At 37.2% G+C, this 22,809-nt stretch overlaps 1 protein-coding gene across 3 annotated transcripts in view; it reads left to right on the plus strand.

The window, feature by feature from the left end:
• Positions 1-22,809, plus strand: part of SPPL2A (signal peptide peptidase like 2A) — a 59,382-nt gene that overhangs the window by 14,844 nt on the left and 21,729 nt on the right. For all 3 annotated transcript variants that reach the window (XM_066342677.1, XM_066342676.1, XM_066342678.1), the window contains exons 2-10: positions 4,922-5,041; positions 5,353-5,535; positions 8,453-8,542; positions 8,990-9,123; positions 13,303-13,454; positions 16,307-16,403; positions 16,848-16,949; positions 18,559-18,640; positions 19,152-19,226. In XM_066342677.1, the coding sequence (XP_066198774.1) occupies positions 4,922-5,041; positions 5,353-5,535; positions 8,453-8,542; positions 8,990-9,123; positions 13,303-13,454; positions 16,307-16,403; positions 16,848-16,949; positions 18,559-18,640; positions 19,152-19,226 (1,035 nt within the window). The remainder of the gene's footprint in view (positions 1-4,921; positions 5,042-5,352; positions 5,536-8,452; positions 8,543-8,989; positions 9,124-13,302; positions 13,455-16,306; positions 16,404-16,847; positions 16,950-18,558; positions 18,641-19,151; positions 19,227-22,809) is intronic.

The raw sequence follows: 22,809 nt of genomic DNA on the forward strand, positions 1-22,809 counted from the left end.
CAACCCATTTTCACAGTTCTTCCCAATTTAATTGACCCACAGTGATGTGGTTTCCCCTCTGCGGTTCTCTTACAGCTTCTCAAGATGCCGTTCATAGACTAGCGGCACACCCGGGAGCCTGTGAGAAGTGTAGACTCTCATACTCCTATTGACCTACTGAAGCAAAATCTGCTTTTTAACATGATCACTAAGTGGTTTGTGTGCACAGTAAAGCTTGAGAAGCTGCTCCTATAGTCGTGGTTCTCAAACTTTAACAAGCAGAGTCTCCAGAATGGCTGTTAAGAATAAACTGCCTGGAGTTTCTGATTCAATAGGTCTAGAATAGGGCGAAGAATTTGTATTGTTAACACCCTCATAACCACTAAAAGTTTTACTAGAGACTGACTTTAACCACATTTTGTTTGTGATTTTCTGTTTCAGATTTTTTTTTAATTTATTTTTCAATTACAGTTGATGTACAATATTATATTAGTTTCAGGAGTATAACTGATTAGACATATATCTTACAAAGTGCCCTGATAATTCTAGTAGCCATCTGATACCATACATGGTTATTACAGTATTATTGATTATTTTCCCTACACTGGACCTTACATCCCTGCGGCTATTTTTATAGTTGGCAATTTGTACTTCTTAATCCTTTCACCTTCAGATTTGTTTTTAATCTTCCAGTAAGACTTTTATATATATCATTTCTTGTTTAGTGTTTCTTTTGTGGAAACAGCTTTGTTGAGACATAATTCACATATCATACAACTCATCCATTTAAAAGTGTACAATTCAATGGCTTTTCATATATTCACAGATAAATGCAACCATTACCACAAGTCAATTTAAAAACATTTACATCACAACAGAAAGAAACCAAATAAGTGGCACACAGAGGGTCTTAATAAAGGGTGGTAAAACCATTCCATATTTCGTATGAACATGATGGATACATGTCATTATACATTTATCAAAACCTATAGAATGTACAACACAAGTGTGAAATGTAAACTCTGGACTTTGGGTGTAATGACATGTCCATTGATTGTGAAATGTGGACCAGTCTAGTGCACATGTTAATACTGGGAGAAGCTAGGCATGTGTGTGGTATGAGGGTATGTGGGAACTCTGCACCCCTGCTCAGTTTTGCTATGGCTCTAAAGCTGATCTAAAAAATAAAGTCAATTTTTTTAAAAATAAGGAAACCCCATACCCTTTAGCTATCACCCCCAACCCACATCCCACCAAACCTAAGCAACCACTAATTATCTTGTATTTCTTCTGCATGGTACAAATCTTTAGCAAGGTGTCAGATGTATTATTAATAATAATTACCATTTATTAGGAGTTTAATAAGTGCAAACAGTTACATCATGTAACTTCATCTTCATGACAACTCTGTGAGGTTGACATTTATTGTCATCTCAAAACTGAGGATGTTGAAGCTTAAGACAGTTACTTGTAACATAGCCAGTAAATGGTGAAACTGCCATTCTATGCCAGGTCTTTCATTCCAAAACTCATGACATATATTGTTAATAAACTAAAATTTGAAGCTATGCAATCTCTATGAGAACTGTTACTAAGATATTTTAAAATGAATTGGAAATGCTTAAGCTGTTTAGTTTTGTTAGCTTGCTCATGAAACTTGCTACAGGTTCCACATTCAATCTAGTCTACAGTATGTATGGTTATACTTTCTTTTATATTCATCTTCCATTAAAATTTGTGGATTTTTTTTCTATTTTAAATAACTTAACCAACTGTAGGAACTAAGATAAGTTGTTTAATGTCTCTGAACATCCATTTTTATCTACGGGTTAGAATAGGGTTTGATCATGTTGTTATAAAGATTGAATGAAATAGTGCCTGTAAAATACTGTACTTAACACATTGCCTGGTACAAATGTTCTCAATAAACATAAATGGCATTTTATTATAGAGATTAAATTATCTATTACTTATAACATCAATTATTTACAAAACATTTTATTGAATTTATTGGGGTGACATTGGCTAATAAAATTATACAGGTCTCTGGTGTGCAATTCTATAATGTATTGTCTGTATATTGCATTGTGTGTTCACCACCCCAAGTCTCCCTCCATCACCATCTATCACCCCTCTATCCTACTCCACTTCCCCCACACCCCCTTTCTCTCCTTTAGTCCCTACACTGTTGTCTATGGCTGTAAGATTTTTTTCTTTGCTTAATTCCTTTACCTTGTTTACCCAGTGGAAATGGGTGTTGGGGAGCTGGTTGGTTAAAGATTATTTTTGACCTAGTAATTCTCGTATCAATGAGTTTTACTTTTATCAGTAATAAATTTTTTACTATTATAGGAAATATTGTAATCCCTTTATAGCAATAAATCTTACTTATATTTGGACATCTTACTTCTTGGGCATTGAAGGTTTTTTTTTAATCTCTTAGTTTTTGTAATTATAAAAATAACACTAGCCCTGGCCGGTTGGCTCAGCGGTAGAGCGTCGGCCTAGCGTGCGGAGGACCCGGGTTCGATTCCCGGCCAGGGCACACAGGAGAAGCGCCCATTTGCTTCTCCACCCCTCCGCCGCGCTTTCCTCTCTGTCTCTCTCTTCCCCTCCCGCAGCCAAGGCTCCATTGGAGCAAAGATGGCCCGGGCGCTGGGGATGGCTCTGTGGCCTCTGCCTCAGGCGCTAGAGTGGCTCTGGTCGCAACATGGCGATGCCCAGGATGGGCAGAGCATCGCCCCCTGGTGGGCAGAACGTCGCCCCTGGTGGGCGTGCCGGGTGGATCCTAGTCGGGCGCATGCGGGAGTCTGTCTGACTGTCTCTCCCTGTTTCCAGCTTCAGAAAAATGAAAGAAAAAGGAAAAAAAAAAAAAAAAAAATAACACTAAATAATTACAATTGTGTGAAAGGAGGTAATATTTCTGTATCAATATGGAAAACCTAATTTTTAAAATTTAAATTTTAGGAAAGCTATAGAGCACTATATAGTATGATTTTATTTATCTCATATGTGTAAAACAAATTACATATTTATATTTGCTATATATATCTTAAATATTTATAGATAGTATTTGAAAAGATATAAAAGAAACCCCTAAGAGTGTAACTGTAAAAACCAGGGTAGGGCGGAAAGACTGTATATCTTTCTGTTCTGTTTCAAAGCTTTTTTCTTTTTAAAGTTTCTCTTTCCAGTCTTTTCACATTCTCACCTTTGTCTTTGTTTTCCTCACTCGTTTGTTTCTTTGTTTTAGTAGTCTGGTGTGTTTCTCTCCACATCCTTCATCAGGCTCACATAAATGTATAGCTATATACCATATAAGGAGCTTGGGGGGATAATTTCTTTTGTAAAAATAGAATTACACTATAGATATCTTTCTGGAACTTGCTTTTCTCATGATAGACTCCTGTTTCTTCAGATGGATCTAGTTGATTCTTTTTGATAGCTGTGTATCATGTATACCATAATGTAATGGGCTTCTTATTGGTGGAAGTTGTTGATTTTTTCTTTTTTGCTGTAGCAAATAATACTGTGGTTTATATCCTTATACATTTATCTTTGTGCATTTGTGTAATATATCTGTAGGATATGAATCAGGATTCTATGTATTAAAGTGTTTGATTGATACTGCCATTTGTCTGTTGGAAAGTTTATACCATTTCAACAGTAATGTACGCAATAACTTAAATCCTTTAAATATTATTCCTCTCCCAAAAGAGCTTAGTAGAATGGCTGGTTCCAGATCTGTGGCAGGTAAAGGATAAATTCAGCATAGGACATCTTGTGCCAAAAAACATGGGAAATCCTGAAAGACTAATGGGTTCCTGTCAAAGCGAATTGTTTGAAGGGAATTGTGATGTAGAATGATCTTCTAATTACCTAAAGATATTTCATCATTTCATACTCTCCTTTCACACCTGCATGTACCCAATTCTTTTCAGTCATTTCTTACCTGTTGTCTTTATTTTATTACCCAGTAGTGGGAAATGAGGCAAAAGGAAAAAATATTTTTCTAGCTCTTCTTTTTCTTCACTTTAAACTGGATTGGTCTTTTTTAATAGGCAGTTGCAGAATCTTCAAAACTTGAGAATTCTCTGCTTCTTTTCCAAAGAGAGCACTTAGAAATAATAATATACTTAAAAAAAACACCCAAGTTACTCATAGAATATGGAAGGTACTACAGGTTAAGGGATTTCAAATGGATTTTTTTTTCCCTTAAGTGAGAAGCAGGGAGGCAGAGAGACAGACTCCTGTATGCACCCAAACCAGGACCAGGATCTACCTGGCAAGTCCCCTGTGGGACAATGCTCGGCCCATCTTAGGCCATTTCTCCATTGCTCAGCAACCGAGCTATTTTAGTGCCTAAGTCCAGGCCATGGAGCCATCCTAGCTCCCGGGGTCAACTTACTCCAACTGAGCCATGGCTACAGGAGGGGAAGAGAGAGATAGAGAGAAAGAAGGGAGAGGGGGAGGGGTGAAGAACATAGTCACATCTCATGTGTGTCCTGACTGCAAATCGAACCTAGGACATCCACACGCTGGGCCAAAGCTCTACCGCTAAGCCAACCGGCCAGGGCCAGATTTTCTTTTATAGAACATAAACAGTGAAGTAACAACTCCTAAGGGATTGGGAAGGAAATTTTTATTCAGGCTGTGAAGGGAATATTGAAATTATTACATCATAGCAAAAATCCTCCTAGGGATATGGCTCGCATAACAGGGCCATAATTGTATCCCCATAAGAAAGCGACTTTCTTCAAGACTGTGTTCTAGGCAAATGTGTATAGTTTTAGTATCCTCAAACAAGGAAAAACAAATTCATTGGAAGACCTTCCCTCTTAAGGAAATGTGGTCAAACCTGTTTATAAGTAGCTTTATTAAAATCTTTAATTGTTGGCAAGCCAAAATATTGCCAGTGTGAAAATTATTGTTCATGTTCTAGACAGCTGCTCAGGAAGCAATCCTGCATGCGTCTGGAAATGGCACAACTTTGCGATCTAAGGACTACTGTATGTTCTATAACCCTCACTGGACAACTCTTTCAAGTACCCTAGAAAATGCAGTAAGTAAATCACAGTTACTGTTTATTTGTAAACATAAAAATAATGAAAGGTGAAAATGAGTGATTATTATGTTTTAGTGTAAGAACTAGTAGTATATGATTAATAAATCATAATTATTTTACTGCTTTAGCTTAAATATTTTTCTCTCTGTGGGTAAAACAACTTAGGGAATTTTAAAATACTCTAAAGGCTGATAGTTATAAAATATTTTTAATTTAAAAGAACATTCTATGAAAATAGTAGATACGTTGTCACTAAATGCAGCATTTAGGGTAATTTTTATCATGTTAAAGACATTTCTTCTTTTCAGACTTCCAGTAGTTTGATGAATCTGACTTCCATACCACTGTGCAACGTTTCTGATATTCCTCCTGATGGAATAAAGAACAAAGCAGTCGTGGTGCAGTGGGGAAGCTGCCATTTTCTTGAAAAAGCCCGAGTTGCACAAAGAGGAGGTGCTGAAGCATTGTTGGTTGCCAATAACAGTGTCCTTGTAAGTTATAAAAAGATAACAACTTCTTTTGAGCTCATGATATCCAGTTTCACAGGTTGAGCTAACATCTTTGTGTGTGGCTTAGGGTCTAAGTTTTGAATAATCTCATGGTAAGATTCTTTTTAAATAAACATCTGGTTATGATAGACCAGGGGTTGGGAACCTATGGCTCGTGAACCAGATGTAGCTCTTTTGATGGCTGCATCTGGCTTGCAGACAAATCTTTAATAAAAATAATAATAACATTAAAAATATAAAACATTCTCACGTATTACAATCCATTCATTTCCTACCACCCATGTTCATGGTTGCGGGTTGTTGGAGCTAGTCACAGCTGTCCTCCAGGACAACACCAAATTTTTATTGGATTTATTGGATAATGAGTAACGTACAGGGGTCGTTGTGACGTCAGGAAGTAAACTTTCCTCCTTTTAATCAAGTAGTCAGCTAGCTAATTGCAGAAACCCTTTTGACAAAGAAAATGGCTAAAAGAAAAAAAGATGAGTATCGTACTTTTCAGCAGGAATGGACAGAGGAATTCACCTTTGTGGAGAGAGCAGGTTCTGCAGTGTGTCTAATATGCAATGATAAAATTGCATCGATGAAACGGTCAAAAATAAAGCAGCACTTTGACACACGCCATACTACATTTGCATCGAAATATCCAGCAGGGGACAGCAGGAAGAAAGCATGTCAAGAGCTACTGTGTAGAGTGCAAGCTAGTCAGCATCAACTCTGTGTTTGGACCCAACAAGGTGACTGGAATTCAGCTAGCTTTGCTGGTGCTTTAGCAATTGTGAGAAACGGAAAGCCATTCACAGATGGGGAATATGCCAATACATTCATGCTTGATATTGCCAATGAATTTTTTGATGACTTTTTGGATAAAGACAAGATAATCAAACGAATAAAAGAGATTCCTCTGTCGGCAAGAACTGTTCACGATCATACCATCATGATGGCAAATCAAACTGAGACAACACAAGTGATGGACATAAATGCAGCACCATTCTTTTCTCTCGCTTTGGATGAGTCAACAGACGTAAGCCATTTATCCCAGTTCAGCGTGATTTCAAGGTATGCTGTCGGTGACACACTACGTGAGGAAAGTCTTGCTGTTTTGCCTATGAAAGAGACAACAAGAGGGGAGGATTTATTCAAGTCTTTCACTGAGTTCGCTAAGGAAAAAAACCTACCGATGGATAAACTTATTTCAGTTTGTACTGATGGTGCTCTGTGTGTGGTGGGGGAAAACAGAAGATTCATAGCACTTCTTCCTTAACATGAAAAGAGACCCATCCTAAGTTTTCACTGCATCCTACATTAGGAGGCGCTTTGTGCTAGGATGTGTGGCGAGCAGCTCGGTGAGGTGATGTCACTGGTCATTCAGGTGGTCGACTTTATTGTTGCCCAAGCTTTAAATGATCACCAGTTTAAAACACTGCTGGATGAAGTTGGGAATGATTATCTTGGTCTGCTTCTGCACAGCCATGTGTGTTGGTTGTCAAGAGGGAAGGTGCTCAGCCGTTTTGCAGCTTATCTGAGTGAAATCCGGACTTTTCTTGAAATGAAAAACGTCGAGCATCCTGAGTTAGCTAACACTGAGTGGCTCCTGAAGTTCTAGCTCATGGACATGACTGAACATCTGAACCAGCTCAATGTGAAAATGCAAGGCGTTTGAAACACAGTCTTATCCCTTCAACAAGCAGTGTTTGCATTTGAAAACAAGCTGGAACTCTTCATCGCTGGCATTGAAACAGGTCATTTACTACACTTTGAAAAACTGGGAGAGTTTAAAAATGCATGCACAGCAAGTGACCCTGCTCAACATCTTGATCTCCAGTAGCTAGCAGGCTTCACATCTAATCTCCTGCAGTCATTCAAAGTGCGCTTTGGAGAATTTCATGAGCACACTCGTCTTTTTAAGTTCATCACCCATCCACACGAGTGTGCAGTGGACAATGCCGACCTGAGTTACATCCCTGGTGTCTCCGTCAGAGATTTTGAGCTACAAGCTGCTGACCTGAAGGCCTCAGACATGTGGGTGAATAAGTTCAAGTCGCTGAATGAAGATTTGGAAAGACTTGCACAACAGCAAGCAGAGTTGGCGAGCAAACACAAGTGGGGAGAAATGAAAAAACTTCAACCCGCAGACCAAATTTATTGTCAAAACTTGGAATGCGCTTCCCATCACATACCACACACTGCAGCGTGTGAGCATTGCTGTACTGACAGTGTTTGGCTCTGCGTATGCATGTGAGCAGTCTTTCTCACATCTAAAGAATATTAAGACCAACCTACGATCACATTTAACAGATGGAAGTCTCAACGCCTGCATGAAGCTTAACCTTCCCACGTATCAACCAGACTACAAAGCCATCAGCAAAACCATGCAGCACCAGAAATCGCATTAATGGTAAGAAGTACTTTATTCATCATTGGTTAGCAACAGCATAACAACGTTATTAAAAAGAATTCAGAAACTTATTGTACTTTAAAAGTGTTGGTCTTACATAAAATGCACACATTTACTTGTATTTAGTGTTAAACATATTGTATGGCCCTCATGGAATTACATTTTAAAATATGTGGCGTTCATGGCTCTCTCAGCCAAAAAGGTTCCCGACCCCTGTGATAGACATTTAATTGGAAAACTTAGTTTTTTTCCTATTACTAAAGTAAATAAGTCTTTATTAGAAACACACACACACACACACATGTACTGGTATGTGTGTTACATGTATATGATTTACCTGTGTATATTAGTTTGAGAACTCTTGTTATAATATTAAGAACATATGAAAATTGTTTTATAACTTTAAAAAGATGTAATATTATATTTAATGGAATAATTTGAATTTTATTCTATAAATATATTAGTATTTTATATGTTTTCATAATATGTTTTTTCTTTTAGTTTCCTCCCTCAGGGAATAAATCTGAATTTTATGATGTGGAAATACTGATTGCATTTATAACCCACAAAGACGTTAAAGATATGAAGCAGGTAAATTAGTAATTACGTATTAGACAAAATTCATAAATAGTACAACTCTTTATTTTTAACCACTGATATTTAATTTAAGTTATTATACATGCTCCACTTGCTAACTAGAAGCTATAAACACCTGCCAAGTCTTTACTTGGGAAGCATTCATCTACCATTTAGCACAAAGTGTTTCAGAGCCCTGACTTTAGAAAAGATATTTGTTTTGATTTCTTTAAAAATTTTCTCATTGTGTGGAACATTGCACTTTCAAGATTTAATAAAACAAAGTATAGCCTCATAATTTTGACAAGAGTGTATATCATGTTGTCAAAACTAGTTCTAGTGTTCTTAACTGTCTGGTGTATAGTATCCATCCCAAAGTGATATTGGAATATTGCTGCCATTGCTGCAGGAGGGAAGAAAACTAATTCCAGTGTTTAAACTTTTCATTTTTCTGCCTTTCAGACTCTTGGAGATAACATTACTGTGAAAATGTATTCTCCGTCATGGCCTAACTTTGACTATACTATGGTGGTTATTTTTGCAATTGCTGTGTTCACTGTGGCATTAGGAGGATACTGGAGTGGACTAATTGAATTGTAAGCTTAATTAAACTTCAGTGTTTTTTGTGATAAATGGTTAAAAATTATTGTTTGAAATCATTTTAATCCTGTAACAATATTAAAAATTCCACCTGACCTCAGAGTATTGTTCCATTAAGATCTGGTTGCAGTTTGTCCTCATACAGGTCATTTAACTTTTCACTGAGAAAGGGTCATAGGCTCCTGGCAGAGAAACACTGACATTCCATCAAAGACTCTTAAATTAAGCTGTTTCATTATCACTCCCAGGAAAGACGAAGATACTTAGTATCCTAACATGCCGATTTTTTTCAGTTGGAAGAAAATAAGCAAGAAGTGGGGAGTTTTTAGCTCCTTTCGAGTTGAGTCATTACAGTGTGACCTCATCATTCTTTTCAGTGCTTTAGGAATTCTATAGATATTTTAAATGTCCATATGTAAACTTAAATGTAGAAATGTCAAATGTACATAAAATTTGGATTTCTCTATTTAATAACAACCTAAACCCAGTATTCTTATAGTTATATATCTTTGGCTCTAGACTGGTGCAGGCAAATAGTAGAGAAAGATCAGTTCATATTTATAACTCTGAATTTAAAAAATGTGTTCAGAGCATTTCCTTTCATCCATAAAGGGCAATATATTCACCTTGTGAATTAATTGATCTCTAGATTTTATTAAAAATGGCTTATTTGCAACTAAATGAAACTAATAAACATATTTGTAATTTCTGGAAATAGTAAAATTTGATTGACTTACATCAAGAGAGAAATCTTAGGTTTTAACAAATGTAGGTTCCTGGAGTACTGATATTTAAATGTTTTACAAATTTGGAAAACATGTTTCAACATATATCACTTACATGTTTTAATGTAAACATTGTTTCTCATATGTATATGCACACACACATTATTTTTTTAGCGAGGGGGGTGGACAGACAGGGACAGACAGACAGGAAAGGAGAGAGATGAGAAGCATCAACTAATAGTTGCGGCACTTTAGTTGTTCATTGTATTGCTTTCTCATATGTGCCTTGACGGGGGTGGGGGCCCTCCAGCGGAGCCAGTGACCACTTGCTCAAGCCAATGACCTTTGGGCTCAAGCCAACAACCATGGGGTCATGTCTATGGTCCCATGCTCAAGCCAGCAAATGCGCGCTTGAACTGGTGAGCCCACGCTTAAGCCAGCAACTTGGGGTTTTGAACCTGGGTCCTCACCATCCCAGGCGGACACTCTATTCACTGTGCCACTGCCTGGCCAGTCAGCATTGTTTTTCTTCATTAATATTAATCTTTATAAAGCATAGAATGTAAGAAGATTTCCAATTGTTTGCTAGATTATTTGTTGAAACTATAAATAATTATCTAAAAGGTACTGACTCATTAAAACTCTTTTCCCATTTAATATAGATTCACCCTGTACTTCCATTACTATGTAAGTTGTTTCTTTAGAATAGTGCTTCTCAAACTGTAATGTGCATACAAACTGTTTTGAGATCTCATTAAAATAGAAGTTCAGATTTAAGAGGCTTGGGGTGGGACTGAGATGCTGCATTTCTAACAAGCTACCAAGGGATTTTCCTGGCCCATAGACCACTCTGTGAGTTAGCAAGGCAAGCTTCATATACATGTAAGGGAAGGTTCTTCCTCAAGAAGATAGTGATGGGAGAGGACTACATATAAGCTTTTTTATTCATAAAACGTCATGATAGGCAGAAACAAAGAATTTGTTGTCTTCGATAGCCAGGTTAGGAAAGGAGATGTCCTTTACCTGTAAGCTTATGGATTTTAAAATTGAGCTGGCTGAGTATAAGAGTAAGATAAAGGTAGAAAAAGTAAGTGCATTTGTGTTTGGGGTAGGGGTGGGGTGACAGTATAAAGAAAGAATATGAATCAGTGATAAAAAAGGAAAATTTCTGGGAAAGTAGAATTATTAAGAACATAAGGATTAGCATTTAGTAAGTAAAGATTAAGACTGAAAGAGAAGGGGAAAGAGAATAAGGTTTAGAGAAGGGAAATTTTGATCAGACAGGATCTCACAACCCAGAATTACCCTGCCAAATGCAAGGTGGACCTTATGCAAAAGGGAACGATGCCTTGGTTCCATAGAAAGACTTTTCAGGAGAGACTTCAAGTCCTATTATAATGAGCTCAGTAGTCCTCGAGCTTCATAAACTGGAGATGGCATGGAAGAAAGCTTAGGTTCTTCCACTGCATGTGGCTCTTGAGAAATGTTTGTATTTATTTATTTTATTGATTTTACAGAGAGAGGAAGCAACTCATAGTTGTTTCACTTTAGTTGTTCATTGACTGCTTATCATATGTGCTTTCACCAGGTAAGCCCAGGGTTCAAACTGGCGACCTCAGCGTTCTAGGTTGACGCTTTATATCCATTGCGCCACCACAGGCCAGGCTTGAGAAATTAAAGAGTACAATTTTTTAAAAAGACAAATTATAGTATTTTAATGCAATATAAATCTAGTATATGTTTTCTCTTCAAGAAATTGCCTGGTGCTTTTTTTTTTTTAATGAAAAGAAGGGAGGCAGAGAGACAGACTCTCACATGTGCCCTGACTGGGTTCCACCTGACAAGCCCCCTATGGGGCAATACTCTGCCTATCTGGGGCCATTGCAACATTGCTGGACAACCAAGCTATTTTGGTGCCTGAGGCAAGATCATGGAGCCATTCTCAGCGCCTGGGGCCAACTTACTCCTTTGAACCATGGCTACAGGAGGAGAAGAGAGAGATAGAAGGAAGGAAGAGGGGGAAGGATGGAGAAGCAGATGGGTGATTCCCCTGTGTGGCCTGACCAGGAATCGAACCCAGGACTTCCACACACCAGGCCAGTGCTCTACCACTGAGCCAACCAGCCAGGGCCGCCTGGTGCTTCCTATTTCATTGAGTACGAATATATAAATCTTTTATAATTATGGCTTACATGTGTATTCTGATTTTTAAAATATGTCTTTAAATGCATCTGTTTGTAATGAGAGATATCATAGGTTGGCACATTTTCCCACTTGAGTATTACTTTTATTGAAACTTACATTAATAGCCCTGTAGCTCTACAGTTTTAGGGAGGTGCTTATGTGTCTTTCCCCAAATTCCCTTCTCTTATCTCAGATAGCCTTCCTAAAGTCCTTTCCTGGGTCAAGGCACATACAAGAATCAGCCAGTGAAAGCATAAATAAATGGAACAACAAATTGACTTCTCTTTTTCTCTCTCTCAAAATAAATAAATAAATGAAAAAAGTTAATGGTTGCCTAACCAGGTGGTGGTGCAGGAGACAGCGTTGACCTGGGACCCTGAGGAACAAGGTTTGAATTCCTAAGGTCTCCAGCTTAAGCACAGGCTCATATGACTTGAGCACAGGCTTACCAGCTTGAGCACAGGGTCGCCAGCTTGAGCTTGGGATCATAGACATGAGCCCGTGGGCACTGGCTTGAGCCCAAAGATTGCTGGCTTGAAGCCCAAGGTCACTGGCTTGAGCCCAAGTTCTTTGAGCAAGGCGTCACTGGTTCAGCTGGAGCCCCCTGGTCAAGGTACAAATGAGAAAGCAATCAGTAAACAACTAAAGTGCTGCGACTACGAGTTGATGCTTCTTATCTCTTTTCCTTCCTATCTGTCCTCTCTCTTTCACTAAAAAAACAAACAAACAAAAAAGCCTGACCAGGTGGTGGTGCAGTGGATAGAGTTTTGGACTGGGATGCGGAAAGACCCAGATTCAAGACCCCGAGGTCGCCAGCTTGAGCGTGGGCTCATCTGGTTTGAGTAAAGCTCACCAGCTTGGACCTAAGGTCGCTTACTTGAGCAAGGGGTTACTCGGTCTGCTGGAGACCCACGTCAAGGCACATATGAGAAAGCAATCAATGAACAACTAAGGTGTCGCAACGAATAACTGATGATTAATGCTTCTCATCTCTCTCCATTCCTGTCTGTCTGACCCTATCTATCCCTCTCTCTGACTCTCTCTCTGTCTCTGTAAAACAAACAAACAAACAAAAAAACCCAAAAGTGGTTAATAACTATCTGTGGGGGCGGTAGAATAATAGAGTTTTACTTTCTGGATTAAATATTTCTTTTTCCTTTTAAGTGTATTACTTTATAATCAATAACAAATTTAAGTTGGTGTTAAAGATTTTAAAAATAACTACCTGGAAGAAATTTGCTGAAGTTCCTGTGTGTGTTTATTCAGGGAAAACATGAAGGCAATGACAAACACTGAAGATAGAGAAATGAGGAGAAAGAAGGAAGAATATTTAACATTTAGTCCTCCAACAGTTGTACTATTTGTGGTCATGTGCTGTGTTATAATGGTCTTACTTTATTTCTTCTACAAATGGTTGGGTAAGAAGTTATATTTTATGGTTATTTTTAGCATGTAATCTTTTCACTTATTTTGCCAGATTTATCTTTTTCCTCTAAGGTATTCTACCTGGAACACTTAAAGGAATAATTAAAAAGTGATATTAACTTTAAATTGTTGGAAATGTTAGGTCCCTATTACTCAGAGATTAAAAAAAAAATTCCAATTGAACTCTTGAGATAAGAACTCTTCTTCATGGATGACTTGAAAGAATTGCTCTGGCCTCTAAATTTCCCTCTCTGCAGATAAAGCATAAAATCCTGATGTCTAAAGAGCAGGCTAAGGACTTCTTGGTGGGTATATTTAGTTTCCTGAAATAGAAGACTATTCAAATTACTGATTTATTGTCTTGGCTTACCCCCAAAGTGTAGTTAGTTAGTTTATTTGTTTATTTATTTATTTAGTCAGTTTGCAAATCAAGATGTTGGATTAGTTGAATTTTGTTTTACTTATAATAGTTAGGGTCATACTACTTCTAAAGACACACAGCCTGTGGTCTAATACTTTTTCCTGTAGGTAAGTAGGGGTAAGAACATACTGTCTTGTCCATGCCCTGGACATTCTTCTTAATTGTCTGAGAGGATGGAAATTTGCCATCTCTGGCTGATATACAGCACAAAGAGGAGATGGTAAGACCAGGAAAAGGGGATGTGTGCCTGATGAGAACTAGGAAAAACACTTTGTAAAAACCACCAAAGGCTACAATGCTTATTTGGAAATATTAGAGTAATTTTCCAGACTAGAAAACTGAGGCCCTGAGGTTAGTTTCAGCTTATTTGATTTCTCATGTCCAGTGGCAGAAATTTTAAAAATCTGACCAATGACATATAGTTCCTATTAGAAAAGTATTTTTCTTTGAATATGACTGATATATCAATCTGTTTCTGGGAGAGTGGGTTCTAGAGTGTTATTTGTATTATGTTGTAATTTTTCTATTTTAATAGCCTTTGATTGTTTGTATCTATCCCTTAGTCAATATTTTTTTTGATAGAAAATAAGAGGTTCCTGTCCACTGTCCTAAAACATGTTTTAATTTCTGGTGAGATATTTCCATAAGCTGATAGCTCTTTTAAAAGTTGACACTGTTTATAAATGTAATTTTTGATGTAGGAGAAAAATCATTAAACCTCAAGGTTATCCCAGGACATGGGATTTAAATATAACTCCATAATTATCTTATATGATACTGTAATATTTAATTCCAAATGGTTTCTTATGGCTAAATATGCTGACTTTTTTTAGTATCTCAAATAATGAGACTATACTACATTGCTAAGATTCTCCTTACTATATATCTTATGATTGTCATGCTCAAGGAAGTAACTAAAGACAGTTATATTAACCAAATTCTTTTCCATGCCCAGTTATTTTCTTAGCTATAGTATGACACTAAATGAGACACCGAAAATCTGTTAGAGTTTCAAGAGCCTGATTTCTACCAGTGTTTTAAAACTTGGATTGGAAACCTTTCATGGATGATCTACCAATCTTTACTTGGCAATCTTTGGCTATCTTACTATCTATAATACCATATGTAACCAATAGATAAAATAACAACAAATAACAGATAAAACTTATTATGTGCCAGACACTGTTGTAAGCATTTTATACATAGTAACTTATATAAATTCTCACAATAATCCTGACATGGGTATTATTACATTTCATATTTTAAAGATGAGACTCAAGGGACTAAAAAGTAATTTGTTCAAAACCATCAATTAAGAAGTAGCTCTCCCTGATTTACTGTCTTTAGATTACTTTCTCTCACCTGCAGAACAGTAATAGTTTTCTGCAATTTAGTGGAATTTGAAAATTTAGGTAAAATTTGTTTTTCTGTTGTCAAATTTTGATTAGGAGATGAATATTTTTTATTTTAGAATATAATAATCCTCCCCCATTTGAAAAACAAAGAAATCATGTTTTTAATTTTAAAGAATTCTTAAATAATATAGCTATTATAGAAGAACACTTGCCAATTTTGACTGCCTTAGTATTGTATCATAACAAAGAGGTTTGTTTAAATGGATTTGGTTTTACCACAGGTCAAATTATAGATAAATTCTACCTTAGGAAAATATAGATAGTGTGGCTAATGTCTAAGGTGTCAGTTCTCATTTCTAAGCTGCATTTAAAAAAATCTTTATAATGGTTTATTAATTCTTCCATTTCTTACATTAAAATTACATTTTCATACATGTCTGCCGCTCACTTCATAGAACTTTTTTTTTTAGGGTGAGAGGCAGGGAGCTAGTCATGCAGACTCCGACATGCACCCTGACCAGGACCCACCCAGCAACTACATCTGGGGTTGATGCTCAAGTACCAAGCTATTTTTAGCACCTGAGGCTGATGCACTCCAACGGAGCTATACTCAGAGCCTGGGCCATTCAGTTGAGCCAGTGGCTGTGGGAGTGGAAGAGGGAGAGGGAGGAGGACAGAAGCAGATGGTCGCTTCTCCTGTGTGCCCTGACCGAGAATCAAACCCAGGACATCCACATGCTGGGCCGACACTCTATCTAGTGAGCCACCAGCCAGGGCCCATAGAACTATTTACCATAACAAACATGTCAATATGAATCATTGAATGATAGTAAATGCAGAGCCAGTCCCTTAAGCAACCTTACCAATGTACAATGGAACTAAAACTACAAAATACTCTTAAAACTCAAAGACCAAAATATTTTCAGTTTAGTAACCAATTCAGATTATAATATGGTCATTGCATTGAAAGTATCATGAACCAAGAGAAAGCTAAAGAATTAATACTACTGTGTAAATATTTTCTTGTTATATTTTTTCCTGTTCTCATATAACTGTCTTTTTTTTCTAGTTTATGTTATGATAGCAATTTTCTGCATAGCCTCAACGATGAGTCTGTACAACTGTCTGGTTGCACTGATTTCTACGATACCATATGGACAGTGCGCGTACGTATCTCTTATGAGGAATTCTGTAATGTTGGTTTTTGTCATTTAAGACAATACAAGAAAAAGTAGGAGTCTTATATTAAACCTGTGCAGTTCACATACATGTGGCTATTTAAATTTAAATTAAGATTAAATAAAGGTAAAATGTGTATCCTTAGTCTTAGCCACGTTATTTCATGTGCTAAATAGCCACATGATGCTAATGGCTGCTGTATTGAATGGTACCAATATGGAATATTTTTATCATCACAGAAAGTTCCATTTAACTGATAAACATTTTATTTTATTACGTTTTACTTAAAATAAAGACTTTTAAATTGGTATTTCAATAGCTTTCTTGTGGCTGTGGTTAACATTTGTCATTTCTCATATTAACAACATTTTATTTCATCTGCAGGGTAAACTAACCTGTTTCCACTTGGGTTTTTTTTTTCTTTATTTTAGGATTGTGTGTTGTGGCAAAAGCATTGAAGTGAGACGTATCTTTCTCTCTGGACTATGCATAGCAGTAACTGCTGTTTGGGCCATGTTTAGAAATGAAGACAGGTATAAACACTTGATTTATTTGCTTTTAGGTTACAGATGGATTATTTTATGTCTTGCCCTGATAGTTATTCATTGTCATTATTATGCAAGTTTTTGCTTTTATCCAAGAATACCATAGTTTTGAAAAAAGTTACCTGTTAAATAAACAGATCTTGTGCTAACAGACTTGAGGTCATATAGAAAAGGAAATATGAATCATGATTTAAACATTTAAGCTGAAGTAGACATAATTATATGCTTAGTTATGGAGTACAATTCAGCTATAAGGAATGAAATTTTTTATGAATTGCTGTGCAATGATTTCTAAAATATATTTTTAAGTGAAAAAATGCAAAGTGCAAAAGAATATAAGTATGCTAGAGAAGTGGTCCCCAACCTCCGGGCCACAGACCGGTACCAGTCCATGGGCCATTTGGTACTGGTCCACAGAGAAAGAATAAATAACTTACATTATTTCCGTTTTATTTATATTTAAGTCTGAACGATGTTTTATTTTTAAAAAATGACCAGATTCCCTCTGTTACATTTGTCTAAGACTCACTCTGGATGCTTGTCTCAGTCACGTGATACATTTATCCATCCCACCCTAAAGGCCGGTCTGTGAAAATATTTTCTGACATTAAACCGGTCCGTGGTCCAAAAAAGGTTGGGGACCACTGTGCTAGAGTATAGTACCTCTCATTTAATAAAGAAAGAGATATAAGAAAATATACAAGTATTCATCTATTTGTAAGAAGAATAACCAGAAAAAAAAATATTTTAATGGTTTATTAATAAAATTATTGCCTGACCAGGCAGTAGCACAGTGGATAGAGAATCAGACCAGGACGCATAGGACCCAGGTTCGAGACCCCAAGGTTGCCAGCTTGAGCACGGGCTCATCTGGTTTGAGCAAGGCTCCCTAGCTTGAGCCCAAGGTCACTGGCTTGAGCAAGGGGTCACTCAGTCTGCTGTAGCTCCCTGGTCAAGGCACATATGAGAAAGCAATCAATGAACAACTAAGGTGCCGCAACGAAGAACTGATGCTTCTCATCTCTCTCCCTTCCTGTCTGTCTGTCCCTTTCTTTTCCTCTCTCTGACTCTGTCTCACAAAAAAATAAATAAAAAATAAATAAAATTATTAAAGCCCAAAGGATATAATGGCCTAAAGTTTGGGAGCAAAGTTAATATACTTTTAAGTAGCTTCAGATATGATCAATCAATTGATAATTATGCAAATCAGTTTCTGATAGAGTATGTTGCTTAGCTCTTGTTTCCTTTATGTTCTGGCTATCTGGAAATACATTAACATGAATACCCTTTGTTATAAACTACCTTTCTAGAAAGAGACATGTATAACTTCAAAGATTAAAGACAAATATGCATTTATGTCTGATATACATTCTTCTGAGGTAGCCTTTAAACTTTTCTTAGTATAGTAGTAATTATTCTACTAGGAGAGTAGATTATTAAATGTGGAGAATATGAAAGGGTTTTTTGTTATAATTGCTGCTTAGTTATTGAATAGTCACATCATAACAATTGAACAGTTTTAGTGATAATATTCTTTTGAAAAGTTACATCAGAAAATAACTGGACAAAATAATAGAGTAACCTCTTTTGATTTTAGGTGGGCTTGGATTTTACAGGATATCTTGGGGATTGCTTTCTGTCTGAATTTAATTAAAACACTGAAGTTACCCAACTTCAAGGTAAGATATAGTACTCTGCTAGTTAAAATAATTTTTTCTTTTTAAAGAAAAACTTTATTGAGGTATAATTTATATATAATAAAGTGTACCCATTTTAAGTGTGAAGTTTATTGAAATTTTATAAACATATAACTTTGTAACCACTATTTCAGTCAAGTTAATATTTCTCATCAAGATTTCTATCATGCCCTTTTGCAATCAGTCTTAAACCCTCACTTGAGGTAACCACTGATTTGCTAGCTAAAATATTTTTTAATTCAGAAAATTCTTACAGGACTAAATATCATGGAAGAACATTTCTTTGATTCAGTGATTCTTTTTCAAAAAAGATTGGGATAGAGAAGGTAAAAGTTTTAATGTGATTTGTAGAATAAAACTACAAATAGTAATAAGCATTAATGCTTTTTAAAAATAATGTTCAAATGTATGTTCACATTTTTTTAACTTGAAAAATAATATCGCTTAATTTAAATATAGGAAGTTTGACCTTTAAATTTGTTTCTCTCAACAGTCATGTGTGATACTTCTAGGCCTTCTCCTCCTCTATGATGTGTTTTTTGTTTTCATAACACCATACATCACAAAGGTATGATATTTTTTAAATCCTAAAAGATGAGACTTTTAAACCTGCTCTTAGATTATTGGTTTTGCAGATATTTACCCTTCAGTGAGTTCTAATTCTCTTAAGAAAATTGTCATTGAAATTGGCCTTACACTTGGGGTGGTGAACACATAATAAATACAGTGTACAGATAATGTGTTGTAGAATTGTGCACCTGAAACCTGTATATTTTTGTTAACCAGTCTCACCCCTATAAGTTCAAATAAAAAAAGAAAAAAAAAAAACAGAAATGAGCCTTTTTTTTTTTTGTATTTTTCTGAAGTTGGAAACGGAGAGGCAGTCAGACAGACTTCCGCATGCACCCGACCAGGATCCACCTGGCATGCCCACCAGGGGGCGATGCTCTGCCCATCTGGGGCGTTGCTCTGTTGCAACCAGAGCCATTCTAGCGCCTGAGGCCACAGAGCCATCCTCAGCGCCCGGGCCAACTTTGCTCCAATGGAGCCCTGGATGCGGGAGGGGAAAAGAGAGACAGAGAGGAAGGAGAGGGGGAGGGATGGAGAAGCAGATGGGCGCTTCTCCTGCGAGCCCTGTTCGGGAATCGAATCCGGGACTCGTGCACACCAGGCCGATGCTCTACCACTGAGCCAACTGGCGAGGACCTAGAAATGAGCCTTTTAATAGAGGATATTTTTAAGCCTTTAAGCCATTTTACTAAATAAAAAATGATGTCTCCTGACTGATGTGAATGTGAGAATGTCTATAAATTTGCTTCCTACCCATTTTAAAGTAATGTTCTTTATAAATGACACAGTCAATGTTTGCTGTAGAAAATATAGTCAGCAAAAATAATAAAAATATGTCATTGCTACTTTCATTACCACACTGGAAATCTAAAGACCTAGAGCAATGATCAGCAAACTCATTAGTCAACAGAGCCAAAAGCAACAGTACAACGATTAAAATTTCTTTGAGAGCCAATATTTTTTAAACTTAAACTATATAGGTAGGTACATTCCTTATCGAGGTAGCGCCTGCACGTGGTATTTTGTGGAAGAGCCACACTCAAGGGACCAGAGAGCCGCGTGTGGCTCGCAAGCCACAGTTTGCCGACCACTGACCTAGAGTGTAGCTCTGTAACCTCATAACCTAGACCGGCCAGTTGGCTCTTTGTGCTTCGGTGACCTAAGCCATCGTGAGGAGGGGTATTACTAGCATTTCATCTTCCCTCTTCCATCAGTAAAATTCTTTTGGTTGCAGCTGATGGAACCTCGCCTCCCCTTTCTATACTAAAATATTCCCATCTATCCAGGCTGTGTGTAGAGGCCAGGGTGGGACTGGCCTCAGGAGAAATTAGAACACAGGGCCACGTGTGCTCCCTTTCTGCTTCTGTCCATTTGTTCATTGTCACAGACTGGCTTTTTCCATAAGGTTCAAATCAGAGCAGCTGGTAGCTCCTCGGTCATCTGTTTGTAGCTCTCTGGCACTAGCTCCTCAATAACGTGAGGGTGCTGTTCTCAGAATAAGGGAGAGCTGTTGGATGAGAGTGGTGGTCTTTCATTATTTGCCCAGTTTTTCTATGTTGTCCCTATTCCTGTCTCATAAATATATATATTTGATTACTGATTAATTCTCCCACTTTCTCCATTTTTGAGTCTTGCTTTGTAACTTGGTCATCTCTATATCCTTTGTCACTCTCACACATTTAATATTTAATAGTATAATTACTACTTTTTCCCCCCACTAGTTCTTTTTTTTTTTTATTTTTTTTTATTTTTTAGAGGCTATTTATTTATTTATTACAGAGACAGAGAGTGAGTCAGAGAGAGGGATAGACAGGGACAGACAGACAGGAACGGAGAGAGATGAGAAGCACCAATCATTAGTTTTTCATTGTGCGTTGCAACACCTTAGTTGTTCATTGATAGCCTTCTCACATATGCCTTGACCATGGGCCTTCAGCAGACCAAGTAACCCCTTGCTGGAGCCAGCGACCTTGGGTTCAAGCTGGTGGGCTTTTGCTCAAACCAGATGAGCCCCGCGCTCAAGCTGGCGACCTCGGGGTCTTGAACCTGGGTCCTCTGCATCCCAGTCCGATGCTCTATCCATTGCGCCACCGCCTGGTCAGGCATCCCCCACTAGTTCTTTAATCCATTCTTTAGCCACTGCCGTCTGTGAAATGACTATAAAACTCTGCACTTGCTGTGATGGTGTAAGACAAGCATATGCCCCATTGGGGAGCTAAAATTGAGACTAGGTAGCAAATGTAGTTAACTGTCCCAATTAGCTACCCAAACCGTTTTACAAGCACTGTTCTGTGCCTTGATGATGAGCCATTTGACTCATTGACTTCATTTGCAGTAGTTCCACAGAAAATCATAGGACTAGTATTACGGATTATCAAAAATTATTAACTTATTAAAGCATTTTTAAAAGTTCTATCTAAAGTTGTACTAGTTTGTATCAATTTATTTGGTTCAAAATGTTTCTGTCAATAATTCCATTAGAGATCTCATAATGAAAGTAAAGTGTTCTCCCTACAAAGCCATTGTCATAGGTCCACAGATCATTATATGTAGTATATAACACATATAGTTTACAATGGTTATAGCTATAAACTGTAGCTAAATTCTTGTTTTAAAATAATTTTTCTGCTCTTGCCAATTAGCTCTGTCAGTTAAGTGCATATCCCCAATACAAGATGGTTGCTGGTTCTATACCCGGTCAGGGCACACACAGGAAGCAACCAGTGAGTACCTGACTGAGTGGAACAACAAATGAATGCTTCCCTTCCTCCTCCCCTCTCTCTCCCTCCATCTCTCTCCTTCTCTCTGTCTCTTATCAATAAATAAAAAAATTAAGCGCTATCCAGATAGTTCAGTTGGTGGGAATGTTGTCCCGGAGCATGGAGGGTGCCGGTTCGATTCCCTGGTCAGGACACATACAGGGGCAGCTTGATGTTCCTGTTTCTCTCTCCCTGCCTCTCAAAAATAAAAAGTAACAATAATAATTTTTCCATTCTGTTTTAGCATTAGTATTGCTTTTTAAATGTCAACCGTGTGTGCCAGCAAACTACTTCCAATCCCTAAACATAAGTTTTAGAATTTTAAAGGTCTAGCGTAATAATAAAGATATCTTTCAGCCCTTTTTCTTCCTCTGTGCTTAGGAAATTTTTCATCTTTTTTTCCATCTTAGTTCTCACTAGGAATGTGATTTCTAGCAATCTAATCAGGTGGAAAATATTTAAAGTGCTGTTTGTTCACGGTGTAGAATTTACTTTGACAGCTTCTTCTCATTTGGTTTGTTTTTATTGAGGCAGCAGACCTTCTAGTAGGTAACTCAAAATGAAAATCAGATACATAATTTCTGATTTTTGTGGTTTTCACTAAAAATTTTAAGGATTAAATGTTGGACATTCTAATGATATTCTTGACCCTGGTATTAGTAAACTTTAATGCGCTAGCAGAGCTGGTGGCTGTGAGTACAGGCACTAAGAGCCTGTCTTTATTTCTGTTTCATCCACCATGGTTTTTGTCCAGTATTTTGAATATAGTAGTTACTCAGATATCTTTGAATGTATGAGAGGATGTCAAGAATTCTTTTTATA

This window comes from Saccopteryx leptura, chromosome 6 (assembly GCF_036850995.1).
Source record: "Saccopteryx leptura isolate mSacLep1 chromosome 6, mSacLep1_pri_phased_curated, whole genome shotgun sequence".
NCBI lineage: Eukaryota > Metazoa > Chordata > Mammalia > Chiroptera > Emballonuridae > Saccopteryx > Saccopteryx leptura.